The sequence below is a fragment of the Galendromus occidentalis genome, unplaced genomic scaffold (genome assembly GCF_000255335.2).
Source record: "Galendromus occidentalis unplaced genomic scaffold, Mocc_1.1 scf7180000077170, whole genome shotgun sequence".
NCBI lineage: Eukaryota > Metazoa > Arthropoda > Arachnida > Mesostigmata > Phytoseiidae > Galendromus > Galendromus occidentalis.
In genome coordinates this window covers 278,144-305,282 of record NW_003805158.1, presented here as the reverse complement: position 1 = coordinate 305,282, position 27,139 = coordinate 278,144, and the positions used below count along the sequence as shown (strand labels likewise).

Genomic DNA, 27,139 nt, shown 5'->3' with positions numbered 1-27,139 from the left:
TGTGGTCTCGCCGATCGTGAAACACTTCACTCAATCTTCGTCGTACTTCAACACATGATTAGCCACAGGATATAAATTCACCATGGCAGTCGCTCTGGCGAAAGAGATGACCGCGCTTCCGATCGAATGCCGCACGATTCTTTGGACAGGTCGGTGATCGGCGGCTCGAAAACGTTTATGAGATCGCTTGTACATCGGAAACGTAATTCTCAAGCTTGGCAAGAGCAGCTCTGAACGCCCGTCATACAAAACAGGAAAGATACAAGATCTCATCGGATATGGCTACTCTAGGTGGAACGAGATACAACGTCGGAATGAGTCATCAGTCAATCACCGCGCTTGGAGCACAGGATATCCGCGCGGCTCCAGACGGCGTTCAGCCGGGGATGACACTTCCTGGAGACGATCTCGTAAAAATCTGATCAGAGAAAATCGGTTCCGGTCCCTTTTTCGGAAGACCGAGTCGAGCTAAGGTGAGCGGAAAAAAAATTCGATAGCTTGGTCATACCGAAACGTTTTTACAACCACAAAAAGAGCATGAATCAGCAGTTTCTTGAGGCTTCGCGAGTTTCGACAAGACATGACGAGACTCGACAAGTTTCGCGTGCGGAGTGGGGAGGAGACGCGGAAACTGAAGGGAATTCGATTCAACTCGAGTTCAATGTGATAGTACGAAGGAGATTTATTTACATCAAACATAAATACGCAGTGTCGTATAGAGGAAATGGTTTCTCGTCTTTGGTTTGTATTATATTAGATGACATTTTAATCAAGGATCCGTCGGTTGCATAGCTCCCTAGCTCACCGAATGTAGTCTTCCGTTACCTTACGATTCCCTCATTTTTTCCTCCATATTGAACGCTCACCGAGATTTCAACCATCCACATCCCAGATATGCCACGGTATGTGGGATGTTTTATTTACAGTCACAGACGATTTTTTTTGGAGGAAGAGCAGAGTTGTGGCTAGATTGCCCGGGTCCTATTTACACAATGTACACACAGTCACAAAGTTTATGTAGTCGCGCTTCTCTACGGAGGTGCGCCATGGCTCGAATGGTCGAATTGGATCCGGTAAAACTGAGAAACTTCACATCAATGAGACCGGATGACTCTCTGTATCAACGATTCGAGAGGATCCAGACCGGCGCCCTCCAGTTCGTATGAGTTATAACATCAACTTCCCTGCTTGTTCATTGTCGCAGGCTAAGCAACTACCAAGATTCACTCATACCGAGAAGCAGCTGGAACAGCACTGTGCTCTCCAGGACAAACACTAACAACTGCTACTTTTGTACGAGCTCGGGGTTTGTACCGCGGTTTCGGTGAGAACTCGCTTCGGACTCACTTCGGAACTGTTCGTTGATACAACCGTTTGAGTACTACTACTTGAACTGACGCATTCGTACTTTTCCCTCAGTTGAGACAGCGCGCCCAGCAGACGCTGATTGGTGGCGTCCAAATTGAGAATCTTCGTTTCACGCTCATCGATTATCTGCTGTTTGGCTGCGATCACCTGGGCCATTTCACGTTGCTCCTTGCGTAGTTCGTCCTCGACGGTTATCAAACGCGTGATGATCGACTTCATTTGCTCGTCCTGTAGAGAAAAGAAAATTCCTCTCAGCCTCAACTGTCTTCATCGTGATCGCTTGCGGAGGTGCTGGGATTCGTAGGAGGTTCGACGCTCCATCAGATTAGCGGTTCTTCTCATTCACCGCCGGGCTCGATAGTCAATGAGAACCCAAACCACGAAAGGAGAGTGAGCTCGGAAACATTAACGGATGGGAACTACTAGACCGACGATGTACACGATGAGCGATAAGACATGGATTAAGGGTGGAAGAACTCTTGGAGGAAAAAGGCGTCCAATGATTAGACAATGCATGACGATTGAATTTCGGACGCGCGGGTGCTTGAATGCGGGGAGCTGCTTATCTCATGATGTGATGACGTTGTGCAACCCTGGACGCAGTGCGAGCGATGCGAGCGGAGCTCTTGCCCGGCTCATCCTCAGAGAGATCAAGCAACCCGTGGGCGGCAAGAAAAGAAGAAGAGTCCGGACGCAATCCAAGCGACACTTCCAGCTTCTCGATCCGCGAACTCAATCTCTTGAGATCGATAACTCAGTCTCTTGCTCCCGGTTCTACGGCCAGATCTGCTGGAGTTCGGTGCCGAGGAATCAACCGGCCTACATGAGGCATTCTCTGAACGATGTCCATCCCGAAGGAGACTGGGACTTCAAGTGGCGACAATGAACGGTGTTCCTCCCCTATTAGTCACTCAGTCAATCAATCAATCAACCAATCAATCATGGTAATCAATCTTCCAGTCAGACAGTCAGTGTGGAATGTGCGTGGTGGGTGAGCCGTAACTTGGATTTTCGCTCTAACAGGTGAGTTTCGTACTACTTTCGGGACTGAGACGGGAGCTGAGAGAGTGAATGCATGGGTATAGGGAGCGCATTTGAGGGAGAGCACACCCCGACCCGGAGCTATTGAATACAAACTCACTTTGATGCTTCGAAGTACACACGACGAGACAAAAATGGTCTGTTTATGAGATATATCTGAAGACCGAGTTTTAGGTGGTGAGGTAGAAAGGTGCTTTAGAGGTAGGTAGGTCTTGGCTTAGGGTTGCTTGAGTGGGTATTCGGGTTGTTGGATGGGATCGAATTAATCTTGGCTCGTTTGCTGAAGCGCATTCTGAGCTTCCTTCAGATATAAGTTTACGAGATTCCATTGCGTTTGGATCTGAAACAATCCAACCGATATTAGAGGAGGAAGAACCCAATCGTCTTCTCCTCTGCTTTGCGTTTAGCGGGAATTCTATTGAACGGAGTTTTTGATCGAGATTGTTTCGACTGATAATCTGATCATCGGCAAACGACGACTGGTTATCATTTTGCGGGTACGCGGCTCCTGTGCAAACGTGTTCTAATGGAGCCGTAGATCGAGCGATTTCTTGATCGAAGGTCGGGCGCAGCGCTCGGACCGACTTCTCCTCATCGGTTGAAAGAAATTCGGATGCTCACGGAGCTCGGACAGGATACCAACCTTTTCCTCCTTCTGCCTTCTGAGACGCTCTTCGCCTTCTTCTGCGCGACGTTTCTGAGCCTCGAGTTTCATCTCGGCCTGAGTGAGTTTCTCGTTGAGGTCGGCGAGAATTTCTTTCAGATGACAGACCTGATCCTCGAGGCCCTCACCGACACCCTGGTCGGCTAGGGCCACACCGGTCGAGGTGGCCACGTCTTTGTTCTGAGCAGAAGTAGAATTCACATCAAGATCAGCATCTTCGCACGAAGAAGTTGAAGCGTCACAACTGCTGACTCCACTGCTGGAATATGAGAAAGGAAAGACTCAGAATCGGTCCGAAGTTGACCTCCGTCTGAGGGGGGGACGGGACAAGTTTCGCTCCCGACAAGCCTCTGGTAGGCGAAAACCGCGAATCATGGATCTTCTCCTACCGCCGAGGCTTTGGGCTCAAGAATGATTCGATGTTGTCATTGGCCGACACGGATCACGATGACTCAGAAGGTAGGATGAGGGGTAAATACCTCGCCTATGACCTACCAGTTGTTGTTTTCAGTAAAGCCGTTGGAGAAAAGCGACGTCGGGTGCGTAGCATATGAAATCGGCGTCGAGCTTTGTTTCACTCCCGTCGAATTGAGTGCGCTCAGCATGACATAATCATCACACGTTGACAAGTCCCGGGCGACGACCGGCATCGGTCCCCCTGGCGGCGTTTGTGGAGCCACCGACTTGACCTTGGGGAACTGTACACTATTGAGAGCTTGCAATAGCCTTTCAACATTCGTTTTGGTGGCCTGGCTTTTAGAAACGGCCGGGAATGCGTCCTTGAGCAGGACGTGCAATTGAGCCAGATGCCTCGGACAGTCGATGAGCGTATCGTCGAAGAGGAGCCCTCGAGCTGATGCCATCGGCGGCCCTGAAGAGATTTCCGAAAGGAAGTCTCGCATGCTCTGCATTTCCTGCTCGATGAAGTCATTCATAAACTCCATGTAGTGCTCTTTTCCGCCAAATTGGGCGAAATTCGCTAGGGTCTGAATCGTCTTTGCGATGAGTGTCAGATTCCTGGAAACGCGTTCTGCCGGATATTCTTGACAGAGTTTGAACAGAGACGGCGACAGGATTGCGGGGCAGAGGAAGCGCAGGAAGATTGACGCCGACAGAAGATTGTAATAAAGTTCTTTGCGTCTGCGCAGTCTGTCCCTCAGGATGCCGAAGACCAGTCTCAGTTCGGCGGGGAAGTACGCGGCCGAGCTCCGAATGCGACGCCAAACTAGATCTACGTGCTTCTTGAGTGTCAGTTGGTGTTGGAGCAGAGTTTGCTGGCTCGACACCTTCGAGGGATCGACTTCGCAGTCGTCTGAGTTGAGTAGAAGAAGATCGATTGCGCCCCGCAGTGTCTCTTGAAGGTAGAACTGGCCACCGAGGAGTTTCATGTGAGCTTCCATGGTCTTAGTGGCAACGCTGTTGCCTCGGAATGTGAGCTGCTCATCCTCTGAAAACAGAGATAAAACCGCTACTGGTAAGCTACAGTCCGACATGGGTTAACCCGCTAGCACGTGGGGTTTCGAAATTCAGGGACAGTACTCGAGTAAACAATGAGCGCAGCCTCTGGCTTCAAGTGGACTCTCACTGTGAGAGTCACCGCTCGCGGTTTAATTTACGGGTGCAACGGAATTCGGGCTTATCATCTATTTGTCGGCTATTCCTGAGCTCACCTATTTTTTGTACGTCGTTCATGACTAGCTCGGTGACGAACTCTGTAGCGAGGCCCTGTTTCTGCATGATGTGTACGAGCGCGGTTGCAACTTCTTCCTTCGTTTTCACGGATACGCTAGGCTCGAGTAGCTCGCACAAGGTGGAATAATCGTTTTTGAGGTACTGGAAAAAGTCTCCATAGCACTCCATCGGGAAAACTTCGAGCGATTGGAATTTCGTCCTAATTCGGATCGCCATCGGAGGGGGATTACTACCCATGGTCGAGTTATTCGGCTCGAGAGGATACCTGCCGAAAGAAATCGAATCTTTAAATCTCCGCTGGCGCTAACAGGATGTGACGTCAATGGGAAGCAGGACAGCTCGATAGTCTGGTCAGCTCATATTCACTCCAGGTTCGAGAATACACCGTGAGTATTAGTCAGCGAATTAGGCAGATTTTCCTCTGGACGAGTCACAGAGGTCTCAATTGTCTACGGTATCGATGAGGTCGTTCCAGTTGGGGTTCCCGCGATTCTATCTGGCAGTCAGTCGGAGAACGGGTTTTCTTACCAGCTCTCGGATGGTGTTGGGGTCGTGTTGGTCACGGCTTCGAGGGGAATCCGAACCGTACCGAGGAGCGATCTCTTCTTCCTCTTGTCCACTTCTCGATACAAACTGACAATCAAAGTTTCTTTGATGGACGGCAGATGATCGAACTCGAAGTTTTCTCCCCAGAAACACATGTCCAGCTTCTGTTTGGTGCACGTCTCCGCTCTGAGTTTCCCGCCGATGTTCAATTCGGCGACGTATTTCTTCTTATTCGGAATTCCTTTGGCCTCGAAAACCGTCACTTGGAGGAAGTTTTCCACCCGAGGCTTCGTTCGGAGCTCCAGCGACGACGGGTCCATCTTCTGCTCCCCGGGCAAACGAGCATTGACCAAATACTTCACCCACTTATCCTTTTCCTCCCGATTACTGAAAAGATCCAGAAGCACACGAATTTAGTTGAATCCTTCTTGCTGGCATCCGATTCAGCTCCTATTGAGAAACCTGATCCCGATGGACCTGTTTCCAACTTGAGTAGATTGAATTCCTACGGCTTCACAGACAACGTACTGGGCGCGGAACAAGGCATTCGGCCGCCGGATGAAAAAGGGAGATTGCTCCTTCATGATCGTAATATCAACGGTTCGGATGCGATCTCAGAGCACTGCCGAACGAACTACATTCCACTCCGTGAAATTCACGACGTATCGCCGCTTCAAACGACGATTTTCATAAACAAAGTTTCGCTGTAAACGGTCCCCGTTCACGCCAGCGCTCCGCTGTGCCTCGAGCTTACGCGGGGAATGAACTTGAAGCGACAATGGTGCTTCGATCGACACATCCCCCATAAGCTCTACCGATTAAATGATTCTCGTTGACTGGCTGGCTGGCCAGCTAGCTCGTCTCTCGCACTCAGGAATCCGTCCATGCAGCCAGTCATCGATCGCGTATTGATGCGGCGGCTACGGCTGCCGTTTGACAGTCACCCTATGTACCAGCAGACACTCGCCCAGTCGGCGAGCCAGCGGACCGGACAAGTAAAGGAACGGAACGTCACCCCAAGTTCTGGGTCTGTTGGTCAAGCAATCTACCGTCCCGTAGTAATAATCGTGATGAAAAAAACATCGCTGTCAGCGCCGGTGAAGCAAGAGCAGACATGTTTCCTGAATGCCATGGCGGCTGAACCATATCGGAGCGAAATTGATTCTCGTGAAACATTTCCGACTTCACCGACCGTTTTTTTCAGCGCAACTCGTTCCCGATGATTTTCTGTATCGATCGATAAGTCCCGTCCATTTTCACAGCGAACAGAAAGGGCAGAAACCAGCACAACGTCTTTGCATTGTTCTCGCGGTCCCGAGTTAGGTTTCCCCGCTACGTAAGAGCTCGTTCGATGGCGACCCGATGACCGACCGAAGCGGCCGCGCAAGAATGGCCTATTCTTACCTGCATGAGTAGAGCCGACTCCCCAACTCGAAACAATGTTTATGGTGTTCCCCTTTCAGGAGGGAAGAGTCCACAGCGTGGATCGTAGGGGCCGTGAAATTGTTTTGGCCACCTAGCGGCGTGAGGGTATTCCTTGGAACGTGGCTGCACAGTTCTACATTCGGAACTGGAGTAACACTGCCCTGAATTGAAGCCAAGAGAGATTCGTGCGAACGCGAGTTACGCAGGGCTCCACCGTGATTCACTCTGCAAGGGAAAAAACAACAATCGATTAGCAACGGTGTAGGGATACTGTCTTGACAGACGTTGCATACTCGGTGTCCCATTTTCTTTCCGCCGTTCAAACTTGAATTACCAGGATACCCTTGAGGAATTGCTTCGAGGACCCGAAGGATTCTACCAAAAACGTCCACGGAACACTTCCACCAAAAGTGAAAAAAAAATAGAGTTTGAATTTTTCCATGGTAACGCGCGGGAAGCTCCTTGACTACGATGTGGCGATGGCACGGAGGCATAGGAACGACGCGCGGGTGCACCTGATGATCTAATTCGATGTCGGCGACCCGCAATCCCCAGTGCCGAATCCAGTCAGCCCTCCGATTTTTCTATTCCAGCCGCCGATGCGGCCGCGATCAACAATGACAAGGGCAGCGGTCCATCATCGATCGGATGCTTCGCACCCACGGCGATCATCGCGTCGTCTGCGCCCGATCTTCAGCGAGGTGAAAAGCCATCGAACCGATGAAAGGCGAACTTCGCCAGTGTTTGACCAAAGATTTCAAAAGAAAGTCACTATTGGACGAAATACGGTACTGGCAGGCAGGCAGACAGAGAGATACAGACGAACAGCTTGAATTGACAGGCGGACAAGTTGCCGTCTTTCTTTCGTTTTTTCGTTCAACAATTGCCCTTCGCTTACAGTGTTGAAATTTTTTATGACGCCGACTAAAACCCGGCTCTCGACGCTGATAGTAGGCGCCGTCAGGGAGCATCCATTCTGCGGAGAAATGCAGCCCAAGTTTCGCGGCGTGTAAGACAAACCATACGTCTGTGATAAGGTCGCTGCCGGTACGCTTAAGGTAGAGCCGCAGTGAATGATGAAAGACGCGTTTACGATTGATATTCCCCGTCTCGGAAGCACATCTGATAACAAGGTCTCACGAGAACACAAGAAGCGCTCACAGCGCGATTCACCACAGCGTATTTACTATGTTTACGGTGCGGTATTTCGGAATCGCGGGGAGCGGATGTCCCCTCCGAAACTTTGAACATCACTCCCTGATGGTATAACGCGCTTTACCTGATTTCGAATCCATGCGTTCCACCGTCCGGGGAAAGTCCAACTCAATAATCCTTCGATAAGACTCTGAGCATGGCACATGGAATCACGGGGAGTCTGATGCTCCGAACAGAACAAATACAGTTATTCCGAAGGTGGAGCAGATCCTTCGGTCTCCGATGAAACTACGCGATAATCGCCAGGGCTCACATCACAGAAGTCAAAGCGCACTCTAGGTTACCCTCTCGGTCTTCCTCCCCGTTCCCTCGGGAGTTCTTCGGGAATCGACTTCGGTGACAACAACTCACAGAAGCAATATGGCGAGCAGCAGCCAAGTAAGTCAGCTCGCCAGGAACCGAATCAAGTCACTTCGGCTTGTTCATGTGGTATCCTGTGTTTCCCTACGAGGGAGGAGCTCCTAGCATCCCCACTATTTTCCAGAGCTCTGTTTCGCGGCTGTAGGCACTCTTCGCTTCTTCGGCAAGTCAGTCAGACACTTCGCTCGGTCGTTCCTTCGCGAGGGGATGGTCATCAGATGGAAAGAAACTGGGACAGCCGCTCGACAAGCAAGCGAGCCAGTCAGCCAGCGTGCCAACGAGCCAGCGAGCAGGCAGGCAGCGAGGCAAGCGAGCAGGGAGGAAGGAGGGAAGGGAGGGACGGAGGCAGTCACTCAGTCAGCCCGACAGACAACCAGTCAGTCAGTCAGTCAGTCAGTCAGTCAGTCAGTCAGTCCGTCCGTCAGTCAGTCGGACAGACGGATGGACAGGGAGCCGTGGAAGGAGGCAAGGGAACCCGGCTCCACGAGTATTCCAGTTGCTCGCAACTTGCTCGTTCACCGGCGACAGACATACATTCCTACCGGGCGGCGGCAGTTGAACAAGTGCGCAAGCGAACAAACTGCTCCACCAACTGGAGCGACCGCAAGCGACAGAACAACCAACAACATGGCAACTCGAGTAGCGACAGCAATCCAGCCTCGCGGGAAGAATCCAAATTGTTCAAAGAGCTCTATGGCTATCGACGGAGAATCCACCGAACGGAGTTTGAAACTCGCCCCATTGTGGCTCACAGTTTCAAATTACCGAGTGGGACAAACATCGGAGCTAGAGCGTTAAACGAACATCAGGCGCGCGCGTTGTCGCCTTTGCTCTCAGTTATTCGATTACTAGGACCTTCGAGCCGAGGCACATAAGAGTAGATTTGTTCGTCCCACTACTCAGGACCTTTAGACTGATTGAGCCCTCGGCGCACGTATTGGTGTCGGGTGTCCCATTCATTTTCCCTTTTCCAGAGCACGACATTTCCTCCGGAAAGATGACAACGGTTTCGGACCGCGACGCTATACTAATTTTCACTCGTCTCCTTGACCGGCTCTAATTACACGCATGCCAAGTGAAACGTCACGCGTGCCAAGCCTCGTCTAACGCTTTCGCGTACTAATCAACGGGCGTCAAGGGGTTCGCGAGCCGCACGCGGAAGCGTGGCGGCGCGAACGACACCGAACGGCCAGTTTGCCAACTCCCAGCCTTCCCTACGGCGGCCCTAGATTACGCTGCTGTGAGCTGTCAACTTCACATCTGCCGGGAGATTAACGGCAGCTCTTTCAAAAGATTACCATGCGGTGTGCGCGGATCTGTAGCTATGACAGCGTTTGCTCTGGAAGCCTACCGCGGAATATCTCGAGACAATATATCGATTTACGATATTTGCATTTCTCCATTTCTGTCACCGAAGATATCGATTGTCATCGCGCGAGAGGAAGTCGATCGATGACCAGACTTCCCGGTGGACTTGATCGGAAGATATCAAGATCAAAATTATGTTTATTGACAAATTAGACTTCCCCGATACACTGAACGGGACTGGTAATTCGAGCCATGTACGTTCACGGTAACGTCGAAGCTTCAGTCCTTTGCATACGTAAAAGGGACTCAAATCGGACGCTTTCTCAAGTATCGTAGATTTGTCTTATGGCAACAATCGCAAAGCGCTCCCGGACAGCCTTGGCCGAGACAAAAAACTTCCCACGCGTTGATCATTATGGACCAGACCAGTTGTCAATGCTTCGGACAAGTAGTCCGACCAGCACAGCGACTCCCCTATGGTCGACCACCCTTGAACTCCGGCTGGTCATCGATTGGCTCACGAGAAGGCTTCATTGCGAGCTCAAGAGCCGAACTCAAGCGATCATGGATCTTGACCCTCCACGGGAGATCTCAGCTCCAGTAGCGACGCGACGAAGGATCGGTGCCAAACGAACTCCGAGGTGTAGCTCAACGATTTGAGAATTCTCTCATGTTGACCGAGTTGATGGAGCATCTCGTGCTTGGATCGCATCAAGTCGAGCAGCGCTCAGATCAGAACCGCGGGTTCCACCACCTCTTCAATGTCGAACGAGGTGCAAGCGGATGTTATGCGTCATATGTGTGGGCGATGCCACGATCGTGGCTTCTTCCCAGTTTGTCAGGGGGTGGACGACATGTTCACCGATGCTCGCTGCCGCCATAACAACAGCCACACACTTCAGCTCAAGATCGTACGCCTACTCTGCTCGACAGATTCCGCGAAGCGAGAAAAATATATCGCCAAAAGCAGCTGATCGTCGAGAGCCAGCTGACTAAGGATCGAATAGTTAATTTGGGAAAATCGTCTCCCATGGGCTCGTGGACTAAACGCAAGGGGCGAAACCGAACCAAATACATTAATCTCCGTGTGGATGTAGATCGTTTGAAAGATTGATCGGCATCGATTTGTTGACGCACTATTATCGTTGGAAGCATCCTTATTCCCAATCTTGATAGAGTCTTTTGCAAGGCATTGACGGGCATGATGATGTACATATATGTAGGTGATGGTCTGCTCGACGAGCGCTCGCAGAATTTATTGCCTCGATCGGCTGGAACCAGCAAGAATTTCGACGCCTTCTACTTTCTATTCTCGTTACAGCGGAGCTTTTCAGCGCAGGCAGAGACTTTGCGCTCAATCGAAATCGAGAAACGCCTCAAGCCTTCATCCAAATTAATACGGGGATCTTATGGACATGCAAAACTGCGCAGTTTTTGGGAGCCGTCTTGAGGGAGGCGTCGCGTCGCCTTGAGGATACTCTCAGACGTTGTATGACGTGAATAATCTACGAGAAAGTGAGACCCCCTAGACGAGACAGTGGACCTACTTCTAAATGGCTCAATGATTTCATCCCGGATTAGTGTTCCGCTTCGACTTCTGCCACGGCCTTGAGCGACACAGGAACTGGGCGGAACTCGCGAGCTCTGTCTCGTCTTGGGAGGCGAATCTCAAAAGGAGAAGCGGATGACACAATTTTTCTATTCCATCCGTTGAATGCAAACGTTCCCGTTTGTTTATGAAGAATGAAACTCATTACTGAAAGACCCATTCTCTGCGGCTGAGGGGTGTCACGTCTCCGGAAACTTGCGACCTTCAGAGTCAAATATCCGTAGCATAACTTCAAGAATTCTAAATTGAATAAATGTTCCAGCAATCAGACCGACCATTTTGATTTTCGAAGCTGCCCTTTATGGAGCTTTAATGACGTTGTTCTTTTCGGAATTCTGATTCTGGAAAGGTTCTCATACAATAAAACTCGCCTGACTACACATATCGATTTTTGGTCGAGGACACGACCTGCTGTTCTCCCAGTTGTTCACGCCGTGGAGCGAATCAGATGAGATCCGGCCGAGCGACCGATTATTCAGTAATCTCTAATCTCATAGATATTCATGTGATCTTAGCGCAACGGCAAAGGAGCCTTACAGGGCTACGGTATTATATGCCGCCCCGAGAACAAATACCGAGAGGAATATTCAGGCTATGAGGAGATTTAGTTTTATGAGAAATTTTTTCACGATACATTATTTGCACAGATGGCGCGTTGTAGATGCCGCATCGCGCGGAGTTGGATGGACCCTCCGTCGCAGAAAGATTCGGAGAACCAAATCACACTATTCGTTTTCTGAAGAAGAGTCACTCACCCTTCGTTGCGCAGCAGAGTCGAGGTTCTCTTCCTGTCTAGCTTTGTGACACTCTTCGTCCTCTTCAGCGGGTTATTCTTGAAAGACTTTTTCGAAAAAAAGCTCTGGAAGGGAAAATCAAATCTCGTTAGAAACCCTCGGCAGTCCAGACTCTACGCCTTTTGTATATTGTAAATATGAGTCCCCGATGTTCCAACAGGACACAGGCCAGAGTCGGCTCGGATTACGAGACGTCAACAGGACGCTCGAAACGTACTCGAAACCTGCGATCGAATCGCGAAAAGTATCCATTGCTCTCTGGTCCTGTACCCATCGTGGGGATGATATACTCCGCTCCTCTTCTATATATCCTCGGTAGATTCGATGCTTGGCACACGGATAGAGTTGGAGAACCGAGTGGCAAAAACGGGGAAATTCACGACACACACAAGACGACTTGGAACATCGGCCTAACAGCGGCACACGACGACACAGACACGTAAAAAATAAATCTGAGTATTCCGAAGGAAAACGATCAAGAGCTCAAGGGATTTAGAGGATTTAAAAAGAGCACGGCCGTCGGAGAGAATTGCTCGAAGAAGGAAGAGAAACATCAACTCCGACGGTCACATGGCGAAGAATCGCCAGCAGCGGCAAAGCAGCAACAACGACAGAATTGGTGAGTGACGTTCGACTGCTCGCTCGCTTTTGCTAAGTTGCTTGGTTGGTTTGGTCTTTCGCATCGCACAGACGGCGACTAAAGCAGAAAATCCGTGGGCGACACCGCACAGACAAACGCCACGGGCAGGCAGGCAGACCGTCCGACTGGCGAGAGCAACAGTCAGTCAGTTCTTCCGCCCGTCCATCCGAATGGACGGATGCTCGGGGAGAAACACATGGGAGTGCGCTTAGACGACGATGATGACAAAACACGGCGTCGACAAAAACGCTCGCCATTGTGCGTCCAGTACAGCTCTGCTCTCTGTTTGTTTTAGTACTTGCACGACGGAGCGCAGCTGAGGCATATTCGCCTTCCACGTCCGTCAGGCTGATCCGTGTGTCGATTCGTCTCCGTCGAAGGAGACTGGACGCAGTCGGACAGCCGTGAGTCTCATCGACTCAAAAGACTTCTGGCAGCGTTCACTCTCGGAAGGTCTACCATCGGCATTGTGAAAGGAAATGATGGACGCGTTAGGCGGAAAGCGCCCGCGGAAATTGAGTCAATGCAGTCATCCCGCTCCGAGCATCGAGATCCATCGATCCATCGATCCATCAGGCCAGTGCTCGACGAGTAAATCGAAAGCCTCAGCACGGATCAAGGAGGCTTTGTACTTTGTTTGATCTTAAGATTGCGAGGAGCGCAGTAGCCGATTGGTTTTGTTTCGGAGCAGCGCCCCTTGGGCGACAGCAATGCGTGCTTTATTCGCGTCGACTGGTTTGTAAATGCCGCCGCCACTTTCAACTCAGCGCTGCATGGCGAGGAGCGCAGAACTCATCGTGTTCCATAGCCAGGAGATTGAGGCGGGAAACTGAATCGGGCCCGGAGGAGGGATATTTGGTGACGATCCTCGTCTTTTCACTTTTTTTTCTCCCAAGGCGAGTTGCTTGAAGAGACTACTCCCTTCACGAAGCATGACCGTTGGGTTCTCTTCAGAAGCCCACAAAATCACCGGTGTGCATCGTCAAGTGATCACAAGCATTGACTTATGACTCACGGTCCATAACCACGCCAGAAGCGAACGAAGAAAAAGATGGACGAACCGTGATGGGTGCCCAGGCGCTACCTCCAGCGGTTGAACTTGACTTGAAGTCAAGATCTTCAACGTTTTCCTGCGCGGTTCAAACCGAAGCTCAATGGAGAAAGAAAATGCACAACGACCCACCGACGTCTACAAACGTGTTCAGGCTGACAAGTTCTCCCGCCTCAGGGAAAGCATCTTCGTGAAATAATCCCATTCATTTCATCTTTCGAAATCTCCTCCGCCGCCGAACGAAATCGGGATGTATTCGGGTTCAAATTTTCAACATCCGAAATGTTTTTCATTTCTGAGCGATTTCTCATAAACCTCGCTCTCCGCGATCGATCGTGGGGAATATGTCACGAGAGCTCAGTTAGAGACGCCCTCGTCCCCCGTATTCTTCGTTTGAGTCGCCCACGCATTTCTTCCGTGCCTTCCTTTGCTTGAGGGAACATCCCTAGCTATTTCCTGACGGTGAGAGATGGGACGGATATGAGAGAAAAATGAAAAAGACGTTGGAAGATCCTGCGCCAAGCTTCCATGAAGCTCTCCATCTTCTGGAAGGTTCCCATGGTTCCCTCTCGCTTGCTTCCGCACCCTCTGAACAGGCCCCCGGATTCCGCTGGGAGCTGCGAAATAATGGAACTCATCCGAATCCAATGAGGTGAGCAATCTAGCCTCGGGCGAAGCTCGACAGCTCTTGATGAGCCGAACACGAATACAGAAAAGCGAGTCGTCACGCGCCGGTGTCGCCTTCTGAGATCCCGCACGGGGGAGGCGGCTCTTCTCCACCGAACGGGTTCATCAGTTCCAGGTCCCGGAAAGCCTGGGTCCGGAAGCGCCGTCGTCGTCGGCCAGAATATGACCGTACAATTCACAATCGATGGGCTTGTAAGGAGACCGGTTCGGGGCGGATAGATCCTCCGATTGCTCGATGAAAGTTCGTTGGATCTATGCTCGAATAAGGATGATCACCGGGCGTCGATCGCTGCTTCCGAACGAGACATTACAGCTGGTCAGAAAAAAAGTCATCGTAGCAACGGCGAGCGACCTGCACTCGCTACGTTCGCTACGCGTCAATAGGTTGGTTCGTCCGACGACGATGTTCGCCGGACTAATGTGGCACAGCCAGAGGCGCAAAAAGAGAAGAAAGATGCTAAGCGGAGGCAATGCGTTTTCTTTTTTCTGCATCGGTCGATCCGCTCGCTGCATAAGAAAACTCGAGGAAAAACTCTTGCTCGACCGGTCCGATGCCCCATGGTTCTTTTTCACGCAGCCGGTCTCCGTCAAAGTCGATTGCGGTGTCCTCCGCTTGTCAACTGCGTTCATTGGAGCTTGCCAAGCGAGCGAGCAAGCGGAAGAATCTTCATCGAACCCACGGAAAACCCTCGTCGCGAAACGCTGTACTGTATTAGTTTCTCCAGCATGCGCCGTTCGTGGACCAAGCGGAGAAATTTGCTCTTAATGACCCGGAACCCGGATATATTCACGCTTTTGATCCTTCAAGACCGTTCCGAATCAATGTTCGTTCGGGACCAAGAATGGATTATTAGCGGAGTGAAGTGCTAATTGCGCGATCCCGAAGGAGAAAGAAAACCGGAACGACTCAGAAGAACTGATCAGCCGAGAAAATTACCATATGCCGGGATCAGTGTATTCTCCTCTCAAACCGATTCCCTTCGGCACGTCCTCCAGTCTCGGGCTCTCTACTGACGAGGGCTCACTCTTCGATCTCGTTGATGATGGGACCGTTTTCCCATCTCTCCCCAGAGAAAATATCCCGTTCTAGTTGTCAAGAAACGCTACCGATTCGAGGAGTCACGCGTGAAGCATCCAAATGATGCGACGATTGGATTTATAGCTCCATGATTCGGGTCAAGTCGATGTCACTCAAGACGACCCCACATCCCGAGTCAGAGCGTTTTCGATTGATGGATGCAACGAACGATTGATAGGAGGCAGGTTGATCGATGAAAGCATCCCGAGATGGATAACGATTGGGTAGGGGACGAGAGCTAGATGAATAGATGGCCGACACTATGTGCAAGCAATGATCGAAGCCGCCGTAGGTATGGATGATACCTTCGCTCTAGAAGCCATTGCCTGCTAACGATGGTTCTCGGTCGTTTGGACAATTCTAGCCGAGCTCGCAAGCACCCCGAGATGACTCTAGGAGATCCGAGCAGAAGGTGCTCGAGACTACTGGGAGGCCCGAGTCAAACAGACCCGATTCATGAATGACCTCGGAAGTCCCGCGGTCCGTGAATCTCAGCGAAGCTCCTAATACGATACGTATGCTCAAGCCTCGGATCTACGGGCAGATATCGACAGGAACGGCGACAGGTAACTTACACTGAATCTGGAAGTGGAGTTGGTGTCCGATGCTGCGGTCGGGTCAGAGATCGAAGAGACGTTCCTGCCCATAACAGGGGTGGAGGGGGCTGAACTCCGCCGGCTGTCCACTGCCTTATCATACGAAGTTTCTACAAAGAATGGACTTCTATTAGTTCTGGGCCTAATTTCCCAGGGCGGGAGGTTCCATCGAGCAGGGAGATTTGAACATCGGGGTCTATTGAGCATACGGGTGCTAGGTTTGGTTCCAGGCTTTCAGAAAATCTCATTCACAGGCATAATCGTCGCAGTTCAATTCGTAGCTACAGCACGTTCTTGGACCGATTTATCTGGAGCCCACCACGGAGCTCTCTTCGGATGCAGCATTGTCTGTCTAATTGTAAGATAATCGTTTGCTACTGAGATTTCGGGTCCTCTTGGCCGGGGAAAAAACGTCCCCCCGGTCGTCCTGTACCTTTGAACCTCTGCAAGGTCTTCCACATGCGATCTACGGTATCCATATCGGTTTTCTTGTCGACTACGAGAGATCCAGCAATGCACTATTTAATCCAAGGCTTCTTCGGTATAGTTGGATGCATGTACTTCAGTATCGTCGAATTTCGTCGGATACGGACCGGGGTATCCTATGTCGTGTCCGCTTAACATCGCAAGAGTCCCATTCCTTAAGCACTACAGCAAGCACATCGACCGTAGCGTCGCTCGGCGTTGTTTTCTGTGGCGACTCGATCTCTTCGTCTTCACTCAGTCCGACTTTGGGATCACGCACTTGAATGAAGCTCTTCCCGTTGCCAGATGGCCGGTCGGCCGACCGACCGTAAAAAGTCGCAGACCTCACGATGCCGAGAAAAGAAGAAGGCAAGGGTACCAGCCATTCGGGGTGAGAAGGTAGTAACGACATCGCGAGATGCTTTTTCCCCGACTGCCGTCAATAGAAGTGCACACAGAGTCGGACAATTGACAATCATCCATTCCCGATGGTTAAGCTAGAGCCCAACGAGACGCTAGCTTTCGACGTCGATATGAAAAACACTTGAAGGCGGGCGATTTTGGAAACAGTACCCCTTGGGTGAAACTTCAAACTACTCTTCAATTTCGACCTTTCTATCACATCTCCCGTCGTGGACACTTCGCGGATAGAACGAACGCGATACTGTTTAATCTTTCCGGACCGCGAAGATGAACAAGCAGAACTCAATCGAAGCAATATCGCCCTCAGATACTCGCCCACTCGAACGATTTTTCGTATCTTGAGCCAGGTCCGCTGAGAATCCCTCAATGCTTTGTTCACCGTCGCGATGGTCACGAAACTAATACTCCCTCCGTATTGGCTCCGAAAAAACTAACCTCATGCGATACGTCTCAAAGTAAGCCTCATCGTCGGTATCCAATCGCGGGAGGGTTTCTCGGAAAATACGAGTCAAGTTTTACCTTCCGCTCCTCGCTCTACGGGGAGCATAACACAGTGCGTATTACGTCCGCGGGAAGAAATTATCTCAGGGCTCAACGGGTCAGTATCTGACGTCGTTAGACCGACAGGCGAAAATCAGTACACACGAACATCTAGCGGATACGGAGAAGGCTGTTCGTAGACTTCATCATTAGCTTAAGGTCCGAACAGCAAAATCCCACGGTTTGACCCCCGCACATCTTTCGCCAGGAGGGTCGGTTGCCTGCATCTGGTCTGTTGCTCTGTTGGACGGACGTTTTGTCGTCCGAATGAGCGACTCGCTAGCATCCGCCAGGGGGCCGAGTAACCCGTTCGTTTCCATGATGAACACGATTCACGAGCATCCATCACTCTATCATTAAAACAGGACTTAAGAAAAATCTGAAACTTCGCATCACACGGCAGGCCGATAAGGTTTCGGAGGACCAGTTAGATGCTGTACTGGACTCAGTTGGGAGAGATTCGAGGCTGATCTCGGACAGGACCGAGACATACAGACTTTGGAAAGTGTTTCCCGATCGGATCGGGGAAGACATGCAGTGATATCAGGCTCTACGAGCGAGGAACTCCTGGTCATTTCCATTGCGAGGTCGCAGAGTTTTTGAGTTCCTCCATATTCATCACCACGGTCAATCGATGCAATCATTCCTGTGGGGACGCAAGTCACGGTGCGGGAATTCGATTCCTCCCAGGATTCGGAGACGGTGAGCGTACCTGGAGATAACTGATTTTGCTGAGGCTGCTGCTGTTGTGGTTGGAGCACCGGACTTCGCGCGTACTGGAGAGTATGCCGTCGCCCGACATACTCAAACTCCGTCTGAGTCAGCTGATCTGAAGAGACAACGCGACTTTGAGCACGGGAACTACACGGAGGATTCCTTTCGGACGGTCGTTGACAGCTGCTGCTCCTCCAGCTCGTCTGGTGACACTCTACCAGCTCAAGTTCAGAAGGGTGATCACGAGTGTCGTTCTTGAGAAGATCGTATCGGCGACAAGCGGACCGTGATCTCCGAAAGAGTCGCATCGTAACTTGCTGGGTAACATGCACCGATTTCACTTCCTTAGCATACTCGGCTGGGCGCAGAATACTCGTCCGCAAGCGAACATCGTGGCGCGTTTCTACGAACGAACGAGCTCGATAACGGACGCCGCCGAGGCCGGAGCGGAAACGGCCCTCGAATCTACGCACAACCTGAGGGAAAAACCAAACTTGGCTTTCCGGTGGCCACTTTGGTGTTCACCATCCCGCGTTGAATGCTCTCGAAGCCCAATCCACGCCGAGAACTTTGAACACAATAATTGAATTCCACAATTCTGGGGAGGAACACTCTACGGAGAACGAATCAGAAACAACTACGCCGTCGTCTTTCAACGGTTGTGGCGACTGTTTTTAATTCTCGATCTCCGGCTCGGGTGCTTCTCCCATTCGGTCGAGGTCCCTGTTCGGCTTGAAGCAGTCGCCGCCGCCACAGTTTTCCCCTCCTCGTCTTTTTCCTACAGGGGCCCTAAGAGGACGGCTCTGTGCTCTCTTCCGAGATGCCTTCTCTCTACTTTGAGAAAGAGTCGAGCCATGAGAAGATTTGCTACTCGAACCGAAAAAGCTGAGTGGAGAATCCCGTAGAAAATCCCGGCCGCCCGCTTTCGAGCACGTAGAGGCAATCGAATATTAACGAAATAATAACAGGAAACGCCAGCAGCCAGAAAGTCAGAAAAAAATCACGACCAGCCGGAAGCGCCTCGCCGCTGAGCCGAATTTTCGTCTAAGAAGCGCTAAATCACTAAACACTGGAGGGCAGAACGGTACATGAATATCGAGTACCCGATGAGATAGCGTGACAATCCCGAGCGGAAAGATCAGAAGGCGCTCCACGCGTCTCCTTTCCATCGGTCAAAGGCTTCTCTACTTGATGCTTGATGGATCGACATGTTTCCTCAGAACAAGTCGTCCGGAATGCTGTTGTGATGATGGAAAACGGAAAATCCGAACAAAGAGAGCAACTGTAACAAAATATTTTCCCGTGAACGTTGCTGTTTTGAATCAAAACGCGAAGAGCCGGAGAGATCTCCATATCAGAGTCATTGTTCCACATGGCAGAATATGAACAGTGCACGAGAGGCCCTTAGAGAACACTCGCGGTGTCGTCGACCAGCTCCTCCGCACATATACCTAGGAACTTTGTAGTTCACTCCGATTAAGTGAGTGAAACACTCGCACACCAATTCAAGAGAACCACTAAGTATGTTGAGACATCTTTGCTGACAACTCGTGAATGGCCTGGTACCTGGAACTCATGGCCTTCTTTATCCTCGGTGATTTTAATCTGATCCGGTGGTCCCGATGCGGATTAGAAAGCGCGGCGCCACCATATGAGAAAAGGAGGAATATCACAGATGGAGATCTATATGATCTATATGATATTGGATCGGATCATGAAGCAATTGGACTAGACGAAAATAAAATAGGCAGAAAGCGTCGGAACAACTATCTCCCCGAAGGACTTCTTTTTCCTCAACACTGAGGCTCGCACACTCCGAGCTCGCTGATTCTGAATTATGGGATCCCGCCAGATAATTGAGCCTGAGATCCCGCATCGAAAATCTGAATGGAACTCCAAGGGAAGTTGAGAAACCCTGCGATGGATCCTAAGGACTCATGCTCCGCTGCCGCGGAACTAGATGGGGAAGCTCTTAATTCTCAGCTCTTCCTTGGTGCTACATGCGTTCTCGCTCCGACCCGCATCACGGGAGAATAGTTCCCTAGCCCTAGGGGATCTCCATGAGTAGCCCATCTCTCGGAAAATATACCGCCTGTTGATTCAATCGATTCGTCGTGATTCATTCGTCCGAATGACAACGAGGGTCTTCGCTTGAGTTTAGACATTCTACCGTCGGAATGCTGCAGGGAATATGATGAATAATGAGAGAAATTTTGGTGAGAAATAACCGCTAAGCAGATCTGATGACACGTGGGAGGACTGGTTCGGATGATCAGCGAACTGGGATGCTGCTCGTCCGCAAGTGTCGTGGTTCTTCGAGAGTGAAATCTGCGATTTACCGGAGGTCGACTTCGCTCGAACTGCAGCTATCCGTCTGTTGAATCAGCATCAGCTCCCTTCGGATGCAGTCTGGTTGAGGACGACGTGATCCACCGTAGAGCCAAACAGGGCATCCATTCCATTGTTTGAACCGTCTCATATTTTCCCGGATACGGATCAGATGTAAGACTTCTGCTATCTTGATCACTCATATGTGATAGTATCCTAGACCCCGAACGAAATGCGAGCTAGATTTCATGGCATCCCAATGCGCACTCGGAAGTGCGGCATCTCTCGGAGCCAAATCCGGGTCTCATGTCGGAGACTCCTCAATGATCTATCTGTGATCAAAAGATACGAGTAAGGTCAGCGAAGGTCCACGGTGACTCCTTATCTCCGCGTTGCCTCGAGCTCCTAAACGTGGAGAGCGCGGCTCAGAGCTTTGGTCGAGGAATGGGATTACAGAAACGGAGAGAGCTGGGACACAGGACAAATCCTAATCACCAATAGTACGTCAGGTGAGCGACTACGGAATCGTAGCGAGAGCCACGATGATCGAGAATCCTCGGACCTCGAGGTCGGGGAATCTCCTGAGTTGAGTTTTTCCCTCACTGCACAAAGGTGCGAGAAGCGGGCGTGATCTCAGCGTGATGCAATCACGACTCTCGCTCAATAATTCTCGATCGTGAGAAATAATGTGGGCAAACGATACAGCTGAGCAACCTATATGTAGAATGACCTACTAAATCGACGACAACATCAACAACACGCTACTCTTAGAACAGCTACCGACTGAGCCGCAATAACTCGAAGCCGTTGGAAGTCGCAGCAGTGAGCCACCTAACAGTCAGGCGCTGGTCGGAATGAATAGCTCGAGAGCTCCGCCGAAGCTTGAGTTTCCGATCAAAATGCCTGCCGCTGACGGTCTTTGCGCTGTAAACATCTCAGAATATTCGAGGCTCGTCAGCTCTCGAGTGGTGGCGGAACATTCCAACCAGTCCACTCTTTTCCGGAGGAAGAAGTAATCCTCTATGGCTTGGCTCTTTGGGAGCTTTTCTCACAGTCGGTACCTCCCTCGAGTTTTTCGAAATCAAGGACAGAATCACGGACGAGCCCAATGAATGAGAACTCGACTCCGACAGATGGCTTTGGAACGCTCGTTTACTATCCAATTTCAAATCCGTTAGCTGTCAATGGAGCGATCAAGTGAAACTTGGTTCCAGGTGATTTCCGCTGACCGTCAGCTCCCTCCGGCTGGTCCACTAGGCCGGCTGCGCGTGACTTCGTCTGGCATGGGCATCGGACAGAATTTTTTTCTTCACCGTATGAATAGGAGAAGGCAGTTTCTATTTCAGTAAGTTTCCCCTCTCCCCTTTAACGTCGGGCAACGATTGAGCCGCCTAGCCGAGCTCATGTGACTCATCTCTAGGCGAGGAGGAACGGTAGTACCTCCGTCGCCAATTTTTGCGACAGCCACACTGCATCCATGGTCGAAACAATGGATGCTTATAGAGAAGCATGCTCTGCCGACAAAGCGCCCGAAAAATGGTCATGCAAAATAGTTGTTCAATTTCGATAATCGCTCACTTTGACAACATCCCTCATTTGATCAGAATTCCCTAAAGGAGGCGTTTTCTCGACGACGGAGGGGATTCGAAGCTCAAGGACGAGTTCCAGTTCGAAATTAAAATTAAGTTCATCGGCAAAGATTCTCACGGCGGAGGCGCCTCGAGCAGAGACTCCATGCGCTCCTCATTGGCCGTTGGACCTCGAAGAACATCTGCCCCCGGATTTCACAACGGCTTTCCTCGCGGGTGCTACGATACGAAGTGAACGTTTTCGAGACTTTTGAATTCCGTGGCGATCTCATATGACAGTGTCATTTCGAAAAACAGACATCAGGGGCAGCTGCATCTATCAACCGAGGCTGCATCAGCTTGCAGAAAAATTGGAAAATTCGAACCAGGACATTTTCGGAGCAGACTGGGAAGAGTTAATAATTACCTTCGTCAACCTCTCCGGCTCCCGTTATGCACAGGAGCCGAGTGACTTTCTTAGACAGCGTCATTCTCGCTTCTAGATTCCTCGCGTCTTCATCTTCGAGCGCAAATCTTCAGCCATCCCGACTGGAAAGAGGGCTTCCAGCGCGGCACCACAGAACAGTCGTCGAATCGCCAAGAACACTCGACGGATTCGGCGAATTCGGGCACAGAAACACACTTAAACACCGGGAAGCCGTAAGCAAGCGAGCGCGAACCGTTCCCGAGCGTTGACGGACTCACGTTGCGAAGACCAGCTCGCCGTCACGAAGTCCCCCAATGGCTGAGTTGCTTCTCTTTCTCCAAACTCCAAAGGGGGTTCAAACACTGTCATCAATCATAAGAACGTCTAACACAGTCTATAGGATCCACAATGGCAGCTTAGGCTCAGTGCAGTGCACACGGATAACCGTCAGTACGGCGACCACTGTAAGCTGCGAATGTTTCTGTTGTTGTGCCTTGTTCTTCTCTCAACTACAACCACCACCATCACCGTCGCAGCCAATGAAACAGCAGACAGCCTGTTGCTTCTGGCGGTGGTGACTGCCGGCTGCTGCTACCGCCGATGCTAATGCATGGTGGTGCTGCGTGGTGGTTGCTACCTAGTCGTCGTTTGACGACGGCGCCACCTGGTGCCCTCACACCGACTCACAAAATGTGGAAGAAGTGCTGGGTACCATGATCCTGCCATAGGTAGATCTGGGTCCGAATCTTCGACCGGAATCGGGGTAAGGTCGAGTCGCGAGAGAACATACTAGATGATTCAATGCCGAGGTTCGCGGATGGCTCCAATCATCCGCTCGGGTCCCCGAGGATCCCAGAACCACACCTACTACGTACGAAATTCAGAGTGTTCAGTCTGAGTCGACGACAATGAAAGCTCCGCGGCCTCGGTCAGTCACGGTTTCGAATCTCCTCCTTGACAGGGTTCAATCCGAATGATGAAAGATCAGAATTTTTGCCCCTTATTTCATTCCTGCTTCTTAGGGAAGTGAGCCCTGGGTCGCATTCTGCGACCGGCCCGAGAGGAAACTACAGCCCCGGTGTTCACACAAGCGAGCGTTCACATCACATGCTCGGAGGCAAATGATCAGAAAGGCGTAAAAGTTCTGATAACGCCGCAAAAATTTATACGTGCGTGGTCTTGTCGTCTTGAATGATTATTAAAATGAATTTCTTCTCTTGTTGCCGTGTTGGGTCCATTGTTCCGTCAGGGATCGTGGTTGACATTTATCCCCGTCACCGTGAGAATACGCTAGAAGCGGACGAGAGAGTTCGTTCGCCCTTCCGTTATCCGTCTCGTCGCATCGATCGTGGGAGACCTAATGAGATAGCTTGATGAGCTAACAGCGCAGCGTCTCCAGATTCCGGCTCGACCGTTTGTCGGGGCAAGAAATCGGGTCCCGAGCGTTCGTGACGTAAGGGTTGTGCCGTCGTCGACGTGAGAGTCAGTGAGCAGAACGGAACGTCGACGTTGAAGCTTCGTATATTTCGGCGAGCTTGGCTCCAGTTCGAGGTTTGGGAGAGGCGACCTCAATCGTTTCTCAGAAAGCGAGGTTTGCTGGACGACTGCAGTCTCGCCTCTTCGAGCATCTGCCAGTCACCGGACGGAGGAAATCTTCTTTTTTCTTGGTTCTCTCCCTCGCGGGCTCTCAGACACTCACAGACTTTAATATATTCACGAGTCGACACGCGCCGGGTTGCCGTCCCCCTCTGCATGGTCAGCTGGTTTCGGCTCTTCGTAATAATCACCGGCTCCAACGACCCGACTTTTAGACGCATTTGGATGACGTCATCGCGAATAGAATCTCTGTTCTGATTCCTTCGTATACTTCGATGCTTTCCGAGAGCAGGAAGTTTTCCGATTACTGTGGCGCACAACGGACGGAAGGAGTTCCTTCAGCGAGGACTCGATTAATTTCATTTACAGTCGCACTCGCCTAGCCTACGAGCGATACGCTCATGAGAGACTTGAGCTCATAAGTCATAGGAGACAGATTCTGATTCCCGATTTCCGAGTCTCTAGACTTCAATGTCAAAAGAGTCGCCAACGTTTTTTCCCAAGGAGTCGAATATATGCGGGCTCGACTATAGTTCTCTCGGGTGGAGCACCCTGTTCCGGCCGTCAACTATGTGACAGCCGTCATGGGAAGCTTTATTCAGAGAAGCTCATGAATTTGCGGTTCGTTGGAATCATTGACCCATGATGAGTTTTTGATCCACGTTCAAAATCGGGTATTTCACCCTTCCTGCAAAGCAATTCTCACTATGAATACACAACTTGTTGAGAGAACTCACGATCAAGGGTGACAGCTTGGGGATGTCCGAGAACCCTGGGTGAAGTGGCTCGATCGACTTTCCTGGCGAGCTGATTACTGTATTCCTTCGCCGACTCGAGACTGACTTCACTCTCGCAGCCTTCATCTTCTTCAGGCACCGGAGGGACGGCGTTGGCCGCTCCGGGCTCGAGACTCAGCGTTTTGTCGTACCAAGGATTGAAGACCCGTAGGGGTCCGCCGTCCAGACGAACTCTCTCGAAGTTGATGGCGACCTTGTCGCTGATCTGTAACAGATATCGAGAGCCATTCATTCAAGGGCACCGTCAATGGAGACTATCAATGGAAGGATGACTGAATTTATAGAGGGTCGACGTGACGCTAATCCCCCGGCGATATCATGCGTGAAATTCGATTTGACGGATCCTTACCGAATTCTCTTACGCCGAAACGAAGCTATCGAGCACATAGAATCAAGTGAGAACGATGATTTTGTTTCACGACAGCCTCAACGGCAGAGATTTTTTATTTATTTTCTTACTTCAAAACTGCAGGTTCGCCCCTCCGAGAATACCGAAATCGTCTTCTTCTGGCGGGGCGACACCAGCCGTATTGACAGCGTTCGTAAAATGTCCTCGTTCTCTGAGACGAGCCTTCAACAAAGTGTTAACCGCAACGGCAATCCGAACGTCTAACTGAGCAACTTCTGTTTTGAGTTTTTGCAGCGATTTCTTTATGTGGATCAGAGGTGTCCCGTCGGTCATCGAGGTGCCGCGCTCGTCGAGCTCGTGTTTGATGTCTTCAACTTCTTGAGAAATAGACGCCAAAATGCGTGACCTTTCCGTCACTCCACCCGAGACGGATTTATACTGCTCTTTCGTCCTCGTCAATTCTTCCTGCGCTGCTTTCAGCTCCTCGAGAAGTCCCTCGGACTGTGAATTTATGTACTTCTCACGTTTGGCCAGTTTCTCGAGAGTCTGACCGATGCTGTTGTACAGAGTCTCGAGCTGTCCTTTGGTTGCAGCTAGACTGGCGTCCATTTCTTCCTTATATTTGTGTATTTGGCCGAGATGCGACCTCCAATCCTTGGGATCGGGTCGGATCGTGATTTTTAGTTGAGGCAGGAGTCTCTCCACCTCGAGTCGCCACTCATCGGTGTCCACATCGGACAGCAACGGTGGCTTCAGTGGGTAGCGCGATAACGGAGCGTCTTTCGTCAGTTGCAGAATGGGGTCTCGTTGATCTTCTTGAGGCCTGCCGCTCTCTAGATCGAACAAGTCGTCGTTCTGCACAATCAGGGCCTGTTCATCATCGAGCGCTTCTTCACCGTCAGGGTTCCAAGGTATACCGGCTTGCTCTAGAGCCGCATCGGCTAACGCGTCGACGACGTTGATGACTTGCTCGCCCCAGCCTCGTTGGAGCCGAGCTTGACTGAAGTCTTCGTCGATGCCCAGTTGTCCGAGGGCGTAGAGGATCTGAGTGATAACAGCTCGGAAATCGTCGTCACGTCTCGGCAGATCGAACGGGAGACCGCATTTACGCACCAACCATGCCGATATACACACGAACGTATAAAGTTGTTCTTCGGGCTTAGTTTTCATGGCGAAATAGTGTTTGTTGATCGGCTGCACATTCTTGAACAATCGTTGAAACTCTTTGAAGTATTCGAGAAGTTTCAACTTCTCGAAAAGATCCTCCATGACAATGAACGGAAGATACTTTTGGGATGAATCCTCCACGATATGAGTTGTTGGACGCTCCATGGCCCCGATGGACTCGGAATCGGAGGCGGAAGACGCAGACTTGCCTCAGCACAGGGCATAAGCTCGCAACTGCACTTCCAACGATTGTTTAAATTAGGCCGACTGCTCCAAATAAACTTAACTTCTGGGGCCCGTCCGACTGCTCGTTCAGTCGGTGTGTTTTCTCGCGACCGAACGTTGTCACAGCGGAACACCCACGCGAGTAGGTTACGACCCGGTGGTCGACCACTACGCAGCGGCAGGCTGGAGCCGCCAGGTCTGGCCGTCGACTCGGAGTGTTTGTGGTGGACCTCGAATGGTTGCCACGGGCGACCCGCTGCCCTCTTGGGTCGATGTTGTACTCAGAAGCCTTTGCACTCATTCAAACGGGTAGACTGATTATTATTTCAGTTTAGGACTTCTTCCAGGGGGACCCACTATCGGGGAATTCATCCGACTCGAATCGGAATCCTGAGAACGAACGACTCCGGATCCTGAAATTCCCTTGCAGGAGAACTCCGGGCAGCTGGAGCCTCACTCGAGGATT

At 51.0% G+C, this 27,139-nt stretch overlaps 2 protein-coding genes across 2 annotated transcripts; both read right to left on the bottom strand.

Moving 5' to 3' along the window:
- Window positions 1-658: 658 nt before the first annotated feature.
- Window positions 659-23,046, bottom strand: LOC100906345 (disabled homolog 2-interacting protein). Its single transcript, XM_018638753.1, has 9 exons — window positions 22,540-23,046; window positions 16,054-16,184; window positions 11,984-12,087; window positions 6,716-6,961; window positions 5,294-5,698; window positions 4,744-5,030; window positions 3,569-4,520; window positions 3,053-3,332; window positions 659-1,596 (listed from the first exon to the last, which is right to left on the bottom strand). The coding sequence occupies exons 1-9, from the start codon at window positions 22,601-22,603 to the stop codon at window positions 1,276-1,278; spliced, it is 2,790 nt and encodes a 929-aa protein (XP_018494269.1). The 5' UTR covers window positions 22,604-23,046; the 3' UTR covers window positions 659-1,275.
- Window positions 23,047-25,392: 2,346 nt separating this feature from the next.
- On the bottom strand, window positions 25,393-26,562 carry IFT57 (intraflagellar transport 57). The gene has a single exon (XM_003741409.2). It carries the CDS (start codon window positions 26,548-26,550, stop codon window positions 25,393-25,395), a length of 1,158 nt encoding a protein of 385 aa, XP_003741457.2. The 5' UTR covers window positions 26,551-26,562.
- Between the last annotated feature and the right edge of the window lie 577 nt (window positions 26,563-27,139).